The 20285-nt window shown below is 36.4% G+C and overlaps 1 protein-coding gene across 1 annotated transcript in view; it reads right to left on the bottom strand.

Moving 5' to 3' along the window:
• Positions 1–3097: 3097 nt before the first annotated feature.
• LOC129219057 (large neutral amino acids transporter small subunit 2-like) overlaps positions 3098–20285 on the bottom strand; it is a 24639-nt gene continuing 7451 nt past the window's right edge. Inside the window, exons 2-5 of the mRNA XM_054853376.1 lie at positions 19105–19254; positions 17360–17444; positions 9722–9814; positions 3098–5817 (exon numbers count right to left, since the gene is read on the bottom strand). Of these exons, the coding sequence (XP_054709351.1) occupies positions 5756–5817; positions 9722–9814; positions 17360–17444; positions 19105–19254 (390 nt within the window). The 3' untranslated portion in view covers positions 3098–5755. The remainder of the gene's footprint in view (positions 5818–9721; positions 9815–17359; positions 17445–19104; positions 19255–20285) is intronic.

Here is a 20285-nt window from a genome sequence, read left to right on the forward strand (position 1 = left end):
TGGAGATCAAGCATCGAAAAGGGTTATCTCACGGTAATGCTGACGCTTTATCAAGGAGACCCTGTCCTGAGAACTGCCACTATTGTTCCCGAATCGAGAAACAGTATGGAACGACTAGCCCTGCTGCCTATCAGGTGACAGTGACTCCAACATCTTCAGAACCTGATCCATGGAGTGACGACCAAGTTCGAAAAGATCAACTTGAAGACCCCGACATAAAACCAATTTTGGAGTTCATGGAGAGTGACAGTCGGCGACCTAGCTGGCAGGACGTTTCCATCTTTAGTCCTGCAACAAAAAGATACTGGGCTTTATGGAACTCGCTCCATTTACGGAACGGCGTGCTACACCGAAAATTGGAATCTGACGACGGCAAAACATCTAGGTGGCAGTTACTACTTCCCCGATCAAGGATTTCAGATGTTCTGAAAGAAATACATAGTATTGCGACTGGAGGACATTTTGGTGTCTTGAAAACCCTCAATAAAGTTCGGGAGCGCTTCTTCTGGAGCAAGGCGAAGGATGACGTGGAGAAGTGGTGCCATTCTTGTGACGCCTGTTCTGCTCGTAAAGGACCGAAGAAAAGAAGCAGAGGGAAGCTACATCTGTACAACGTTGGTGCTCCTTTCGAACGAATTGGGATCGACATCCTGGGTCCTCTACCAAGAACTGCTGATGGGAACAAATACATTCTTGTTTCCATCGACTACTTCACCAAATGGCCGGAAGCATATCCCATTCCAGATCAAGAGGCTACCACCGTAGCAGAGACTCTAGTCCAACATTGGATCTCGAGATACGGAACACCTTTGCAGATTCATTCCGATCAAGGGAGAAATTTCATCTCTGCTGTGTTTAAGGGCCTATGTCAAATCCTCGGAATTGAGAAAACTAGGACAACACCACTACACCCACAATCGGACGGCATGGTGGAGAGATTTAACCGCACAATCCTGAATAATCTCTCACTTATGGTCTCCAGAAATCAACAGGATTGGGACAAGAAGCTACCTTTGTTCCTGCTGGCCTACCGCAGTGCTGTCCACGAGACTACCGGATATGCCCCATCTCAGATGCTCTTCGGACGAGAGCTTCGGCTACCTTGTGATCTCGTCTTCGGTCGTCCTCCGGATGCGCCTTCATCGCCTGAGGAGTACATCCAGGATCTCCAGGCCCGGTTGGAAGACGTTCATAACTTCGCACGAGAGCGAATCAACATCGCGGCGGAGAAGATGAAGACCAGATACGACACAAGGTCTACTGGACATAAATTCAACGAAGGCGACAAGGTTTGGTTATGGAATCCCATCCGACGGAAAGGTCTTTCACCCAAATTGCAGTCGCATTGGGATGGACCCTACAAAGTCCTTAACCGACTAAATGACGTCGTAGTGAGGATCCAAAAATCACCTAATGCAAAACCTAGGGTTGTACATTATGATCGGTTAGCCCCATACTATGGCCATAGTTCATGAGTATTACGTAAGCAACCATGGTTGATAACATAAAAGTTGTAGATAATTTTTGCTTTTAATGTTTAGTAATATTTCTTGTTATTATTTTGTTTTCTGTATCTGTTAGTTATTAATTAATGTGTATATTTGTAAACTTGTGATAGAAGTTTGGCACCCTTTCTGGGGATTGTACTGCCCCGGACGTGCAGTCCTTAGGAAGGGGGCAATGTTACAAATTCTGTAAATAGTAATTATTGTAGGAACGTAACCTGTAAATAGTTTCCCGTAATGAATATACAACCCCTTTTTCATATGGCTAAAGTATACGACCCCTATTTCCCTTTTGTTCATTGATAAAATTTGATAACGGTCTACTACTTTACAGAAGCGTGTGGAATATTTGAGAAATTTCTTTTCGGTGTCTATATAAGCCGTTAGCGATGGATAAACAGGGGAGTTTCGATTGATATTTCGAACTGGGGGAGAGCATTTTTGCTCTGTTTATTGCGAGGCATTTCGCTGTGTTGTTTTCGTATTTGGAAGTAAATACGTGTGTAAACGTTGAGTTTACGGTGTTGTGTGAAAATTGCTTAATTGCTGATGAATAATTTAGCAGTTGTTGAAGATCTTTCCTGTACATAGTGTAAATAAATTTCCTGTGTTTTTATCAAGAACTGTGTCTTCATTTCAAGAAAGTGGAAGTCGCACCGAATCCGTTACAATATCTTCTTAAAGAAATGTAAAACAATTTCGAACTGTAAATAAACAAAAACGAAGATTCACTCAGCACAGGTCCTTCCCGTTACTTGCACGACTCTCTAAATAACTGAGCTAAGAAGACCTCCAGTCAGCTCAAAACAGAGCCCAAAACAAAGCTCAAAACGAACATGCTCGTTATATTTTGAAAGTTGAGTTGTTTAGTTTTTCCTTCAAGAAACTGAAGAATGTGTAAAAAATACGAGAAGGGCCTGCATGACTGAGCGATGGAAGGCGCTAGTTTTGCGAGTTGCCTGTGAGCAGTAAAAAAGGTCGTGGGCTTGATTCCCACTGGAGAGCCTCCTTGACTCTGTGGTAGAAGCTTCTGGCTTCGTCTTCTAAGTCGGAGGTTGTGGCTTCGATTCCCGCCGGTGCCCTGGGTGTTCTTTCCTTCTCTTGTGATGTAAAACTACCCTATTAATTTCCGGAGGCAAAGCGCATTGTACGCAGTCCTCAATGTATGTGAAGCATTAGCTTCTGTATAATGTCCAATGTAATGATTCCCACTAGGGCTCTGAGTGTTATTTCCTTCTCTTTGTGATGTTCATTCCATTTTGTCTTGTGCTATGTAGTACTCACTATGATGCAAGATAAAATGCTTGCATTAATTTTTAAAAAAAATATATTCAAGTAGTGTTTTGGTAACATTCCTTCGAAACACCGTCCTTTTAAAATAACGCTTGGCACGGTAATTTACTTTCAAATGCTAAATAATATGCTTAAAGAATTTCAAACCAACACAAGTTACAAGTTTTCGGAATCAGTGAAGTTTGGGTGTTCTAATCAGTAATTTATTAATTACTATAAACATGCTAAGGTATATTTAATTAATATGTTAATTTATAATGCAATTGCACAAAATGGGAAAATCATAAAAACAACCAATAATCAGTATAATACTTTTATTAGCAAAATTCCAAAGCTACATGAGAAGCATAGAAAAGATTTTGATATAAATTTTGGCATCCAATAACAGCTGTAATTTGCATACTTTTAACGTAAACTTAAAACAGCATACAATATGAATGATTGTGAACATGAAATATATTTTTCAGGAACTTAAAACAAAACAAAAAATTTTAACATCATACTAAAATTACACGGAATCACTTAAATCCAACAGGGTGAAAATTCTGTGAAGTATATCTGGTTACATGATTTTGAGATTCAGAGAAAATCGTGGGTTCAATGCCCAAGGCTATAGAGACCCACCGACTACATGCAAAGCAGTGTTTGCTAAATCTCTGTGCCTGAAAGTCATTTGTATCAGTCATTGAGCAATTACTACGGCTACAGAGACAATTTCTCTCCCTTTCAGCTTCGTATCTGAACTCAGGAGCTGCAGTTGAGTGGCGGAGCCATCTGCTGATAGTTGAACGAGCTATTGTTTTTGCGATAGGGGAAATGTTGGTTGCATAAAAATGACCATCATTTTATTGGCAATAACGAGGTCGAATACCGAAAGGAAAAGTTATAAAAATAAATAAATACAACAATAATAATATAAAATTTGAAATAATAATTCATGTAACAATTATTTTGAAAATTAGTGTGATTGCCACAAGTTTAACAAAAATACGAGATGATTATCTTCAACAACGGAAGTTACATGATTAATATAAAAAGATTGGACGTCTGTTTCTCTAAAAAATTTTGTTAAGTGTCTTAAAAATCTTTAACCACATGCTAAAACGTCAACCTAATTTCACCATAGTTCGCAGAAAGAAAACGCGTCAATTTTTTTTTCCTGGAATGTACTGCACCAAAAAAAATGTCAGTCTTGGGCTTCTATATTCATATGGCAAATGATACAATGAATAACTTTACATGCGCAGACAATTCAAATAACATCTACTTGATTGATTGATTGTTTTTTTTTTTCTTTCGAAAACATGATACAAAACTTTCTATGATATATCTAAAAATAAAATATTGCAATTTAAAAACAATAAATATATGTAAGGGAAAAATAAGGAGATGCCTATTCAATAAATAGTAAATTGAATTTTATTTTTTAAAAAAATCTCTGTAATTCATAATTTAACAAGAAACATTTGAGGTAGTGAGAAGCAAAGGGATGTAAGTGGACATTTTCAAGTTGTGAGTAAAATACGTTTAAAGATAACATCCTAGGTAGGCTTTCATTGAATTTTTTTTCTAAATCACGCTGTATAGCAGTAACTACCAGGGCTACTAGTACCATCTCTTGCCTCAAGACAGAGGAGAGGTTCACCTACCATGTGTGCTGGTTATTTCCAAATTTTTAATTTTGCCACTTACCTCCCTTTGCTTCTCACTGCCTCATTTGTATTCTTCAGGAAAATCATATTTTGTAGATTTTTTATGAGAATAAAGATTATTAAAAACAAATAAAAGAGAAGGAAAACGCTGATATGTGTATTTATTTATGAAGAGCACTCAAAACTGCTTCAAACACATTCAATACAAATGGTATGATTTTTTAATTTTATTATTCAATAAAAAAATCATTTTGACATTAAAAATTGGTCCATCTGAGTAAACATGGATATCTGCGCGTTACTGTAAGTGTATCGAATATGAAAGTTAACTACTCAAGCTATTAATGCATAAATTAGGCTCTCTTTCAATGTGTGAGTTTTGGCAGTAGAGATGTTTTTACATTCTGAACGCTGTTCTACTGTTATAAAAATTTCAAAAATATAGCATACATCATATAAATGGTGCATATTATAGAACTATTATTATTAATCATCATAGGTAATCATCAGTTAATAAAAATTTCGGCATAGGGAGCATTTCCATCAATTGGAATGATCGTCTAGGTCACAAGTTGTGCATGGAGTTCATCTATATTTTATATATGATTGATATAAATTAATAAAAATTTGAATGCAAACTAGCAAGAAAATCAGACTATTATAGACCGACTTGATATGTATCTTAAACATATACATACAAGACTGCGTGTTCAACAGTACTGGGGTGTAAAAAGAAGCTGCCAGTATCAATAATATCATTAAAAAATATTTAAAATTGTTCAAATATTTTAAATGATCAAGCTTCAGTTGCAATAAGAAGCTTCGTTGAAAAGTTTGAAATAAGATGAACACACTAAATAGGACGTTTTTAAGGAGCTTGTATAAAACCAAAGTAAAATTTTAAGATCTCAATTTAGTCTTTGCATGTTTGGATGTATAACACAAAAAAGGTAAAACTATAAATTAATAAAACATTCTAAGCTTTTGCATTTTCAGTAAAAAGCAATGTATATGGCATGCTTGGGTAAAATTTTAAAAATTAAACATCGTTTGCACTTTTAGCTTTAGTTAAAGGCAATAGTTTATAAAATGTCAGATAAAATATACTTATTAGATGCGTTTCTCTACACATTATTCAGTAATAGAATATATATAGAATATATAACGCATCTATATATTTAAATTCGTAACAAAGCTGCTGTATTCACAAATGTAGTTTCAAAAGTCATATTGAATAGTTCTTCGCAAAAGTTATACATTGTGAGCAAAGAGTTAAATGACATTGAGAAATAATGACATCTTGTATCATGCGCTTTTTTCAGAAGGTACAACCACAAGTAGTTTTTGCAGGGTAAACGTCATGGAATCTAAAAGAGAAACGTATTGTTATATTAAAATTTTGTTTCCGAAACATTTTCATCACATAATTATTGAAAACGAAGACACAACTATGAAAACAAAAAGTAGAATTATGGAAAAAGGAGGAGCCGAACAAGTTGCCGTTGCTCAAAATATATGAAACTTTTTTTGCAATTGTTTTTTGACATAAAAGGAAAAATACACTCAGAAACATTGAAAATATCGCCCCAAGAAGGAAGCATTGCATTAAAATGAAATTTAGTGTATGGAATAATACAGATGAGAGATACATTTGATCACTTGATCCCAAATTCTAGACAATTAAACATATACAGGCTAAGAAATGAGATAAATACAGTGCTAATTCAATAGCGCGTTGAACCCCTTTTTGCTGCAATACATGACTTAATATGGTCCGACATTGAGCTAACTTAACGTCTGATGTTGTACTGAGACAGATGGACCCACAAATTTTAAACAGCCACTTCTAAATCTTGCACAGAGTAGCACAGCGACATCTAGCGTTTCAGCTGATGCCATACATGCTCTATAAGGGACAAGTCGGCGAAGCGGGCTGGCGATAGAAGAGTCTGAAAAGGACGTAAGAAGTCTTGAACAACTCTAGCTGTATGCGGGCGAGCATTATCTTGCTGGAAAGTTGCTCCTGGAGAGGCATTTAGAAACGGTCCTGGATGTGGTCGCAGAATGTCATTAACAAAGCGCTGGCCCGTTAAAGTTTCACGTACCACAACTAGAGTGGACCGGCTATCATAGGCTATAACCTGCCAGACCACTTTGCCCGCTGTGCGGAAAAAGTGGTCATCATCACTGAGCACCATCTCTTGCAAATCAGTAACATTCCTCATCGCTCTGGCTTCGCACCATTGCAGACGGAGTTGCCATGTTTTGGTGTTAAAGGCAGTACACAAAAAGGGCGCTTGATCTGCAGATTTACTTCCTCAAGACGTTTAGAAATGGTTCGGAAAACAACTGCTACCCCTACGTCTGTTTGTATGGTGAAACGAGTCACTGTGAGATCCACGAGCGCTTGCCGCATGATCCTTCCATCCTCTCTCCTCGTGGTCTTCCCGGTTGCTCCAGACCGGTTTTTTCGCACGTGGGTACCATCTCGTGTCCACTGCCTTTAACAGTTTCTAACGGAACACTTCGAACGATCCACCTGGGCAGCAACACGGCTCGTCGACTAGCCCGCAATTTTCATGCCGATGATCAAACCTCTCTCAAACTCGCTTAACTGTGAGAAACGTTTTCTAACTCGTCTACCTGGCATCCTTTACTCATTAAGGTTCGCCGAAAATCCGGCTGTAATCGTAACATTTACAAATCTCAAATTATGCACTGGTTTATATAGCACCTTTTTCCCGATTTCACCGATACTGTAGGGTAAACGGTCATGCGCATTGATACCAAACTTGGATCATTTGCATATCAGATGTCACTCTTCTTATATGCAAAATTTCACGAATGTACCTTTTTTCTTTCTTGGGCGCTATTTTCAATGTTCCTGAGTGTATAAGACGTGGTGCGACTTGAAAATTCGACTTGCGATTTTTTTGAGACATTCTAATATATATATATATATATATATATATATATATATATATATATATATATATATATATATATAGGGTGTTCCGTTTGAACCTGCATGACCTTTATTTTCGCAACCTTTAGTCCTAGATGCATACTTTCAATTGCAAAAATGTTCAAAATCAGATGCAGAGTTAAGATATTGAAAGTTTGAAGCAAAAATAAAAATAAGTCAAAAAAATAAAAAATCAACTTTTTGTACGGGCCCTAGGTCCCCTAACTAATATTTAGATAAATAATCTCCATTGAAAACTATTACTGACACAGAAAACTTGACATTTGTGCGACCAAAACTAAAGGAGCTATTCCAGTTCAAAGTTTTAAGGGACCATACTGAAGAAGAGATTGGAATTTATCGCTCTTTCAGATGAATGACTGGTCGTCCAAGTAAGAAAAACAAGGTATTTATATTTTTCATTGCTATTCTAAAATAAATGCAGATATTATGCCATGATACGCAAAAACACACTACAAAACCTCGAACAATTTGAAACACCACTCTATGCACACATATAATTTTAAACACTTGTTAACAGCTATATTTTCCCCCAAAAGGTGTTATTGACGGCGAGTGAAAAGTGGTGTAAGTCACAAAACTCTGCGTTTCCTATGTCGGTGAATATTGGTCGTACTAATTTCAAACTTTTTGTGTTGGAATTGTTTTTCAATGGAGATTATTTCCCTAAACATAAGTTAGGGGACCTAGGGCACGTATAAAAAGTTAAATTTTGTATTTATTGACTTATTTTTATTTTTGCTTCAAACTTTCAATACTTTAACTCTGCATCTGATTTTGAACATTCTTGCAATTGGAAGTATATATCTAGGACTAACGGTTGCGAAAAGAAAGGTCTTGCAGGCTAAAACAGAACACCCTATATACATATATGTGTATATATATATATATATATATATATATATATATATATATATATATATATATATATATATATATATATATATATATATATATATATATATATATATATATATATATATATATATACAGTGGCGTCACTATGGGGGGCGGTACGCCCTGGGTGTCAACCGTCTGGCGAGTGACACCCTAAGTGTAATTGCAAAATTTTGAGAAATATGCACCTAAAATGCATTATTAAGACTACAAATTTAAAACATTTTCCGTGGGTAAACCCCCAGACTCCCCATTTTTATTTGTTTTTTGTACATTAGCCCACTTAAAATTTTGTTACTACACAAATTTAGTTGTTTCTGAAAATTGCATGAATATCATGTTTTTATGTTTCCATATTTCTGTTCTGTTTTTTTTTTTTTTTTTTTTTTTTTTTTGCGCCTATAGATTGAGGGGGGGGGGGACACCACAAATTACCACCCAGTGTTATATATAGATGAATTAACATATTTTTGCAGATTCCTTACCAGAAAGTTTTCCCAATTGAAGTGCTAAAAATGTAATAATAAATTATCAGGGCCGGAGATCGGGTCTAACTTTCAGAAATTTTACAAAATTAAAGACCTAATGACGCAAATGTTTGCTGTGTTTATTCTCGTCAAGTGGCCATGACCGTCTTTTAGAAACAAGTTTGGGCTCCACACTCTGAGTGGCCACCCTCAGAATTTGCCTGGGAACTGGCTCTGATTTGCTCCACAAAGGCCCGGGACTCTGCGGAGGTACGCAATTTTCAGTTAAACAATATCTCTGTCTAATATAATTATGCATATGTATTTATATACGAGTATACACAGGATGTAGATGAAAATAGCTGTACAATATTGTAGATGATCACGAGAATCATAAGTGTGGCACATCGAATAACTGATCTTAAAAATTGCTTTGTAATAAAAAAAAATCATATCATTTAAGAACAAAAGTTTGTTTTGCTTTTGGCTGTTGTAATGAGGGGGAGAAAGTGACTGTCATAAATTTGACATTTCATTTGGTAACACTTAAAAAATATCTTTTCCTCAACCTAAACGAAGAAGATAACCCGTCTGCAAAACGGATATGAAATTTCTTTCTTTTGTTTTTCTTTTTTATTTAGTTTACGTCTAGAATTTTTTTACATCTAGTTTTTTTTTTTTAAATAAATGTCTTGTTTTAAAGATGGAGTATATATATATATATATATATATATATTTTAACGATAAATAAAATTTATTCAAGAATGCATTCCTTTAGTGTCAACGTTGATTTCCACGCCAAGTGTCGCTACGGGAAATCTCATAATACAATAGCCGAAAAAAACCTGTAGTTATTTTAATGCGTTTCACTAAACAAATGAGGAACAGAAAACTTTCAATGTTGGTTCGGTAGTTACTTACCAAAAAATCCTCTTATAGCTTTTGGTTTATTTTCCCAATAAACGAATATGAGGTAGACTGGAATTCCCGTTGCAATTATTAGGGCTCCAAAACCTGAAAGCAACAAATACGTTAATGAATAGATTATTTCAGTTTTTGACAATATGTCAATTTGTTTACATTTAAAAAGAACTCTATTACGATTTCAAGCAAACATTTTTTAATACTATCAAGGTGCTCATACTAAATTCGCTTTTTTTTTTTTTTTGAACAAACAAAATTTTTTTAAAAAGGAAGTCACCTTTACGTACATCCACGTAAAATCAAAACTCCCCCCCCCCCCCGGATCCCTCGTCAAATAAAATAAAGACATCAATTCATAAACCGTATATAAACAAATCCGCGTAAAATGAGAATCTACTGTATTTGAAATAATTTGCAGTCTATGACAAATGGAGAGAAAATTTAGCTGATGTACGCCGACTGATGTTTGGTTCTAGCCCGGAAGTCTTTTTTAAGCTGTTTTGTTGCAATAAATATATTCATAGAATGTATTAGGTATAAAATTTCCGTTGTTGTAGGCATTCTTCTATTTGATATGCATACTTCAATTTAACTTGCTCTTATCTTTTTGGAGTGCGCAGTAATGAACAGTAACAATAGCGCAACCAGAACTTATCTTTGGGGGAGGGGTGTGTAACGGCTTACATACACTAGGGTCCAAAATATAAGCACAATGCGTAAAATGGGGGAAAATGTAAATAAATATCAGACATATCGTTCAAAATTACTCATGGAGAATTATTATTTGAAGGTGAAGCAATGTGCAAGAGGGAAAAATTGAAGTCGACGTTAGAATGAGTATGAAACGGACTCACTCAGCAGAGGGAGAGGTACCAATACCAATGTCTGCACAAGTGCTGTTATTAAAGTTGTATTTAACGATCAATAAGGACGAATGATGGTCCAAAGACGCCAACTGGACATGTTTCTGAAAGCAAGAAGGGAATCTGGGCGAAAACCGTATTGTGCCGGAGTGGGTTGACTGCTTGATATACCTTAGTGTATAGTCTCATGATTCTGGCAGAACTTTGAAGGTGTGGAAGATGCTACCTGACGACCAATACAAGGGCGTCCAAGCTTGACAAGAATGATATCTGACAATAACTGCACGTCGTCAGAGGCACAGTTGTGCCAGAGTGCTGGGTTCCGCGCTCACGGCCACTACAGAAGTTGAAGTTTTGAGATGACGACTCACGCAGTACTTTTGGCCTGTACTCCAGACGACCATCAGCCCTTGGCATGCACAAGGGGGAGGGGAGTTGGGACACGGCTCAGGCCCGAGCCTAAAGTGGCTCGGGCCCCTTCATTTAAAATGAGAAGTGAAATATACATTTGGAAGTAGGGGTTAACAATATGGAGGGGGGCCCGTAAAAGTCATTTGTGACGAGCCACAAAATTTCTGCGCACGCCCCTGCTGTCAGCTTGCATTCCTTTGTCGCCTGCGCACAAACGCCTTCGTTCAAGCTGGAGTAATGGAGTAAGCACGAGTAATGGAGTTTGGCACAGTGGGGCAATGTGATGGACTATGGCGCAATCGTTTTAACTGGAGTTTGGAACCCCAGTAATGAGGTTTAGCACAATGGGGCAATGTGATGTTCAGGGACACGCTCGTCTAAACTGGAGTTAAGAAAACCAGCAATGAGGTTTGACACAATTGGTCAACGTGATGCTCAGTGACGATTCCCGATTTAACCCGAAAACAGAGTATTTTCGGATAATGATATGGAGAGAACGAGGAATACGTTTTCACCCAGGAAACATCACGGAAGGGCATCAATTTGCCGGGGGAATTATGGTTTGGGTAGGTATTATGTTAAGTAGTCATACAGACCTCGACATATTTGACCCAGGGTCTGCTATTGGTACAAGGTACAGAAGCGAAGTACTTGAACCTGATATTTATATGTTGGAGGTGCTGTAGGTCCTGGAGTTATATATTCATGGATGATAATACGTCTTGTCACAGCGTAATGGATGGCTTCCGTCGAAGTGAAGACATCCAGCTCATGCAGTGACCCCCTCTACCTCGGATCTGAACCCCATTGAGCACGCGTGGGATATGCTCGGGAAATCAAATGCAGATACTCCACATCCAACAAACTCCATGCCAGAACTCAATAGCGCGCTCCATAATGCTTGGAGCACTGTAAGGGCCCAACTCATAAACAATCTCTTAATAAATATGAAAAAGCGTTGTCCTGCGTGGTTACCAGAGACTACAACACACTTGACTAAACTGTGAGATCAACGTTTCATTTTAATTTCTTCTTTAACAAAAATGTAAACCATACGTCAATGCATTTTTCTTTCAAATATTTTCATGGGCTAATGGAGGTAAATAATACACTGATGGACAATTGCTAAGGACAGATTCCAATGGGCTATGTAGGGGGCGATGTAGCGCGTAAAAATGTAAGTGTAATTCGATGCCAAGTGAAGTAAACTTATGCCAGAACTCTAGAACATTACAATGACGATAATTTATTGTGCTCTGAAATCCAGAAGGTGTTGAAAAGTGTTCAAAGGACGAAACGGTTATACTTAAAAGTGAATAAATGTAATTACCGCCTCAGGCGTAAGATGGCAATATGGGATATGGCTACAATAGAGAGTGACACGTCATGTGATGCTTTACACAACATTATCCAGCAGCTGTTGGGATAATTTATCCCATTCTTCTGTCAGTCACGGATAAGGGTGTCCTTGCTTATTGAAGGGCGTTGTCGACTAGCAAGACTGCTCCCCAAAGCATCCCAAACATTTTCAATATGATTCAGATCTATAGAACGTGCTGGCTATCCAATGGGTAGAATATTTTGAGTGAGCTAGACACTCCTGTACGGCGATTGTTAATGATATGCAACGGTGCCATAAATGAAAATGAATTTATCGCCCACAGCACCGCAGAACACGTGAACATGAGACAGTAGAACAACATTAATGTATCACTACACTGTTAAAAAAAAACTGAAAATTCAGGTAGTTTTCTGACTGATTTTAACAGAATATTTCCGTAATGCTTCAAAATGTATTTTTTCCTTACAAAAACGTAAACATCCCGACGAAAACGGAATTTTTCCATTTCTAGGGTTGCCGCTGTGCTATACTTTGCTCCGATTGGTCTTCAAGTCATGATAAACATCACTTATTGATAGTGCTTATTAATCGCACGGTTACATTTTGCTAATTAAAAGCATATTTAGAATAACAACTCAGATTCAGTAGACAAAATAGATAGCTTGCTATTTCATGTCTGGAGAGTAATATACTCGTATGTCGAAATTGTTTATACGCCTTTGAGTTTTGTAGGTTTGGAAAAATGTTCGCGCCATTTTTTGGCTGGCAGATGTGTTTTGATCGCCCTGGTGATTTGATGTGGGTTTTACTGAGTCAGTATTAGAATATTTTTGTGGTTTTAATATTTTGCTCAATACTTTGAACAATTCTATTCGTTAGTCATATTGTGTACTCTAGCAGTGAGAATAGTTTAAGGATCTCGTGTTATCAATTTAAAATAAAGCCTATTGGATTAGCTGTATCCAGATGCATTTAGCACCGCTGGTCATATGTAAGTGTTGTTGAATATCTTTGTACATGTTAATATACAAATGTATTTTCCTTGTTAATATGCATTCGATAGAATTCCGATGATAGTTTATTTAGAATTTATACAACTATTATAGAGTTATTTTTTATTACTCTTACGCATTCTTGAAAGTCATTAATACGCTAAATGCCATTTCGTATCTATACCGGAGATTATTGTGGTGTGCGAGCAAGATAGGAAAAATCACTCAGTTTTTTTTTTTTTTTGGGGGGGGGGGGGGGTTCGCTTCACAGTTTGGAATACTGAAAGTAACTATTTTAAATCTCTAAATAAAGGTGTATTGTTGATCTTTGATATATACAATGAAAGTTTTGGCAACAATAAGTACTTAATTTAATTTATTAAGATCTTATCCAACAACTTACTTGAGATTATTGCAAGTTTCTTGGAAAAACAGTTCGGGTAAAACGAACTGATTGATATTGATATATGCTTAAGTAATAATGATTATGTACTAAAAATCTATGTTGCGATTCCAATGAGTGAAAAATTTGGATATCATTGGGGGGGGGGAGGGGGGATGTAGCACCTGAACCAAAAATTCTTCACGTGCATGTCAATGATTCTGTTTTTAAACACAATAGATATGCGGTACTCTCTATCAGGTATATTATTATATGATAACGTCAACCTGTTTTTAATAGCATTTTATTTGACATATTCTGCAAATAAAAATATCATATTTTTCATGTTTGTTTTTCCATGCCACCCCAGACAATGTACGACGAAGGGAATATCGAACAGAGTCAGCAGGGATAATTGGTGTCCTATTCAAATCCATCAATTTTTCTGCTAGTACTATTTGATTAATTTGACTCATCTGAAGTTGATATAAAAAGTTTTGGTCAGCAAATGGATGCTCGGTATGTTAGGTAAGTTCTCTCTCCAGATGTTAATTTAAAAAATCTTTGAGTAACAAATACAAATAAAAAAAAGGAATAATTTTAGAACAGTTAACTATATCTGTATTATATATCATTTTAAAGAACTAAATTTATAATGAAACGAAAAGTCAACACTTCACATAACTTTTTAAATATTTTTTGAAAGTAAAATCTTTTTACTTAAATACGGGAAAGTGAGAAATGGAAAAAATATCGCAATGAAAAAATAAGGAACGTAAATTCTGTTAAAAAACAGAAAGATCGTAAATGAACGGAAGAATAAGAAATGGAATTTTCGTTCAGTCACGAGAAATTTATAAACGGAAAACTACAACTACGGAGAAATAAGAAATGGAACTTCTGTTAAATCACGGAAAGTCATTGAACGTAAACGGAATATTTACGGCAACTTTGCTGCCGGTACTTTCTCCGTTATTTAAAGGAAATTTTTTCAACAGTGTAGCCGTCATAGTCTTGTTTGGAAGCACTTGAGCGACATACGGCCATTGATCATAATCCTACTCATACCATGACACAACTTGTAGGATACTAGTCCTTTTCTTTTATGTTTGCCGGCTTGTATGCTGTACCACTCTCATGCCAGGTTAGTTGTCGTCCACAAGTAGACGACAGACTGAACCTGCTTTCATCTGAGAATAGTACAAAAGCCCAGTCGACTTTTCTCCATATGCGATGCTGAAGACATCATTACAAACGAGCAAAACACTGACTTGTAGACAATGGAATGTACAAAACAAGCTGACGGGCGTATAGTCGTACTGCATTCAAACGTCTGGCTACAGTTTTCGGGATATTTGCTTGCTAGTAGCAGCAGGAAACTGCTTTGCTATCTCAGTAGCTGTGTTGCGCTTGTTCATTTTCGTTGCTAGTACTAAGTACCAATCTTCTGCTGACGTCGCATTGCGTACACGTCCTCAAACAACCCTGTGGCTGACGTCAAACACCCTGGCAACATCTAAATTTTTCTGCCCTTCTTCGATGTTGCCAACCTAACGGCCACTCATAAAATCATCTAAGGGATATCGGGAAGACATACCGAAAAATTCAACTTCGTTAATTAATTATTTCCCGTCAAACTTTGCCTTTGAACATCAATGGTTATCACGCGTCAAATCTCTTATATCGCTTATCAGCGCTATCACGTGACCAGCAAGGTCGTGAGTCTAAAATTTATACTCACAACACGTCTTACTGTGTCCCGAACATATGCAAATTTCCATATTTCCTTGCCTTCCATTTTGTTGTTGCTAACACTGCTACTACCACCCGTCCTTAGCAATTGTCCACCAGTGCATCATTTTTTGCATTACGTTCTTCTGTTACTTCTGCAGTACACTCGTATTCCACGCTTCCCGCCATTCTGACAGATTTTCTAAAATATATTCACATCATTATCAATTATGCGTAACTTTTGGACACAAGCGTACATACAAGGATTGGTGTGGAAGGTACGGGGAACCCTGGAGTGTGCTATGATGTACAAGAGTTGGCAATTATGACTCGAGGTTGAGGGTTTACTGCTGAAGGGTTTGATCTTACCTCCTGGTTTTCATTTTTTTAACCAAAAGTAATGGTAATTTCTACTTTGGTTGAGTTTGAAAGAATGATCTTTATACTTACGGTTGCATTCTTGTTAGTGAACATTGTTTCGCATAACAACAATCTCTATGATGTGGTTAAGCGTACGCTGAATGATACTTTGCTTCCCAAGCGTAACTGTACTTTAGTTTTATGGCATAACAGACAGACAATGCTTCACAGTCTAACCCAGGTAAAAAATTTTGTATCCTTGGAAGTGCCCATTTATGTTTGGATTGCAAGAGAATACATTCTTAGATTGTCACAGTGCCAATAATTGCTATCGGCAAAGTCAAAGTTGATGAAAAAAGTAACAGCTTTTCTCACCCCTATTTTAACAAAAGAAACCGCTTACGCTTCAGTTGATCGGATATACACTTACCAGAGTCAGACAATAATCAGATGAATTTGGAGCGAAGCAAAAAGAAGCCAACATTTTTTTTTAATCCTTTATCCCTTGAATGGAACCAAACACAGTTTGGATCTTATAACATAGACTCTAATTTAAACCTTCGTAAACTAGACGAAGGAAAAAACAATTGCATTTGTTAAAACTGAGGAGAGAAAAAGCCAGTTTGCTTCGCCCATAACGTCATGTGATGGTTATTGGTTGCGTGCTAATATTAGGATTCATCCTCTTCATCACTTAGATGAAATGTACTCTCACAAGGTCAGATGTATTCAGTAAATTACCGCCCATTAGCCAGGGCTAAAGCAGAAATACGTGAAATACACCGCCAGCTCACTTTCCTATGCCGGGCTGATGAGTGCTAATAAGCACGAAACTGCAGTCCTCGGTTGGAAATGACTGAGCTGACGGTGTATTTCACGTAAGGTCAGATGCCTTCTTATCGGAGGCCTGTTATAGTGCCTTCTGAATTTATCTTTACACGGCTTTGCCATTGGCATCGGAATCAGGCACACTTAGCAATGTAGTAACTTCCCATTCAATACAACCAACCACATTATTGGAAAAGAATAAAATGATCCATGTTCCTTTTCTTGTATGTTTTAAATGAAGTATTACTGTTTCGGGATTCACCTACATCAGTTTTGGGTCTAATGCCATTTTTCAAACTATGAATAGTGTATTAGATATAAATGTGTTTGTAAGAAGAGAAGAAGAGGAGAAGAAAAAATTGAGAACGTCCACTTGGAAGTCTCAATTATTACGTTTCCAGAGCATTACCTGAATAATAATTCTCTCAAAAAACCTTTAAAGACCTATTTTACAACTGCATTGATTATTTTAGAAAGGACGTAAGTCCAATAGATTTTTGTAGGACTTACCCCCTTTCTGAAATAATCGATTCAACTGTAGCTCAATTTTGAATCAAAAAGAATGAAAGTGATGCTTATTCTGTTTTTGAAATTAATGGAGTAATTGATATAAAACTTGATCATATTAAGAAAAATGGCGCAAATTCGTAACTCAAAAGTTAATTAATTATGTTTTTCACAAAATGAATTCACTTTTAATCAGTAAAAGATATTAAGAAGTAATACCTGTTCCCACGGGATCAGCCATCATTGGAACGACTGTGATGAAAATGGAAGCAATGATATATATTATAGGAAATATCAGATTTACCTAGAGAAGAAAAAACACATTGATATAAATCTAAACTGATTTAAACAAATTGAAAACTTTAAAAAAATTAATATAATCTTAATTATTTTTTAACTGGAAATATATAGAAATTATTTCCTATGAGCAGTACAAAAAAAAAAAAAAAAAAGACAATATATTGCAGAAATTCACAAGCATCTTGATTGTAACCACTTAAATGACCAAGCAGTTGAGAGAGCCAGCTCAGACAGCTGCCTGCGAACATTAAATGAGGTCGTGGGTTTGATTCCCACGAGAGTTCTGTGCGTTATTTCTACTCCTTGTGATGCAAATTCTGTTCTGACTTGAGCTATCGGAGTACGGTAAAATGTTTGCAATAATAATAATAATAATAATAAAAACCCGCTAAACTCTTTTGCTAGAATACTGTTCGTTTGGATGTCACGAAAGGTCTTTTTATGGTCTACCCAAAATCCGCTCGAACAACATTTTTAGAATTTTTTATACTCGAAACTAATCAGCTTCACATACAAAAAAAAAAAAAAAAAACTGCGTACTAAGCGCTTTTGTTTTCAGATAATCACAGGAAAGATTTACAACTCAAGGTGTCAGAAATAACAACCAGGGCACCTGTGAGAATCGAACCCACGACCTTGGGGTATAAGATGCGAAGCTTCTAACCACAGAGCCATGAAAGCCTTTGTTGAACAACATATTTTCCTACGCCATTCTGCTGATTTGCACCTTAGAGCAGGAATTAGTAACTGAAGGGAGCAAGTACACTCATTGGCTTAGTAAAAGCTGAGGTAAAGACTCCAAGTCACGGGACTCAACAACGGCGAATGTTTGTCACGTTGGTTGAAACTAGCGAAAGAAACCTGATTTCTTCCTTTGCTTTAAAATTGATTTGCTTAAAAATCTGTCACGCGACTTGGGGTCTTCGCTTCACGAGTGAGTGTCTTAATTGCTTCCATTTTATCTCTTCTCAATTATTTGCATGATGTTATCTTTTTATTTTTCAATTAACAGTGTTTTCAATCGATGGTTATAATTTTCTAGCGAATATTAGACTGAAATCTGTTGTAAACCAGATTAGTTAAACGAAGTTGAGTTAAGTAGCAACACTTATTCAAAATTAAAAAATACAATACTTGAAACATTTTTGACTGTAGACTTGAGTTCTTGTGATTGATTTGAACACAAAACTACTATTGTAAAATATGCTCATTTCGGACACGATATGACGAAAAGACGAATCAATTAAGTGACTAAAAACTACTTTTTTAAAACTCATTTCTATCTGTACTTCACACTGTTAAATTATCTGAAAGTCCAGTTAGATGTTTCAGAAGATGCACATTAATAACTAAGCAATTCCATGGCGTAACCTTTTTCAAGTGCTAAGAGGCCATCTTTTTTACTGATATACACTGTAATTTAACTAGAAAAGTATAGAAATTATATCCTACGATCAATAAAAATCAGGTACCTTAGGATAGTTTTACAAACACATAGAAAAATTTTCAAGTTTTTTCCAAATTTTTTCCTATGAAATTAAATAGAACTTGTAAAAATGTCCACTAAATGGTCAACTACTGGTGAATCATCCTATAACAATTTAAAAAAAAACATTTAAAAACAATGAAAGCGAAATATTTTTTGTAATAGAACTTAAACATACTCTTATTGGTCGAGGAAGATTCGGCTGTTTCCACCTCAAGTAAGGAAGACACAGTACGGCTAATCCAATGGCTAGCCAAGTAGCAAATCCAACATAGTTTATGAGAGCATAAATATCACTGGAGCACAAATACAAAATAGAGAGCAGCGCCTGAAAAAGTAAAATATTTTAATTAGGATGTCAGCAAGTTATCAAGATTTTATGATCACAAGCGTCTGTTTCAACTTCGTCGGTTATGTTTTTTATAAGAAATAGTTCATTCTGTGCAGTTTATTCAGTTAGTTTCGCTGAAAACCTTTTTTAGCAGAATTTTTAGTAAAATGGAATTTTATTATTATTATTTTTTATCAATCATTCTAGTCGGTTGAAATGCAATAAAAATACTGAATTTCTGAGCTTCAAATACCTTGAATTTCACGCCTAAGTGTCTATGCAACTTCCATAGACTAACCTCCGTAACTAAACTTTTCTTAAGATTTTGAGGTGTATTCATTGATTTTATTTCATTTTAAATAAAAAATAACCTTTAGCAAGCTTAAAACAATGGCCATGCGTATTACATAAAAATGTAAGAGTGTAAATTAAACTCTAATTTCACCTTAAAATTTACAATATTCAACACACACCTCCGCGTGGACGCACTAATTCAGAGGTGCCTATCGCTAGAGAACAATTGCACCCCCCCCCCCCCCAATTGTTATGGAGCAATACCCAAAAACTGGACCCCCGACCCCCACAAAAAAATAGAGACTAAGACAGGCGAACATTACTCCCTAAAAACTTCAAAGTCACAGACTGCGAGATAACCCTTCCTTGTAAGTACCCTATTTAATTCGTATCGTGCCGTTCATTCATTTTTGCAGCGGTCGTGACTGCAAGTACTGGTAACATGAGAAAAAAATAAGTACACGGCGGATCTTCACGGAGAGAAGGCAAATGAACTGGAAACGAGCACAAAACACCTAATTTCGTAATAGGATCACCATGAACGCGCAAGCAGTTAAGTTTTTAATTAGTGAATCGAGCGATCTCGCTGATCCACCTATCAGTAAACGAAGCGGTCCGTTTCCCGTTTCCGCTTTCAGTTCAGTCGCCACATCTCCGTGGTCAAGCAATACTTTTGGGATAAAAAGTAATTGTAAGACAATGTTAAAAGGATATATTTTTCAAAAAATTGCTGG

The sequence above is a fragment of the Uloborus diversus genome, chromosome 3, assembly GCF_026930045.1.
Source record: "Uloborus diversus isolate 005 chromosome 3, Udiv.v.3.1, whole genome shotgun sequence".
In the NCBI taxonomy this organism is placed as follows: domain Eukaryota; kingdom Metazoa; phylum Arthropoda; class Arachnida; order Araneae; family Uloboridae; genus Uloborus; species Uloborus diversus.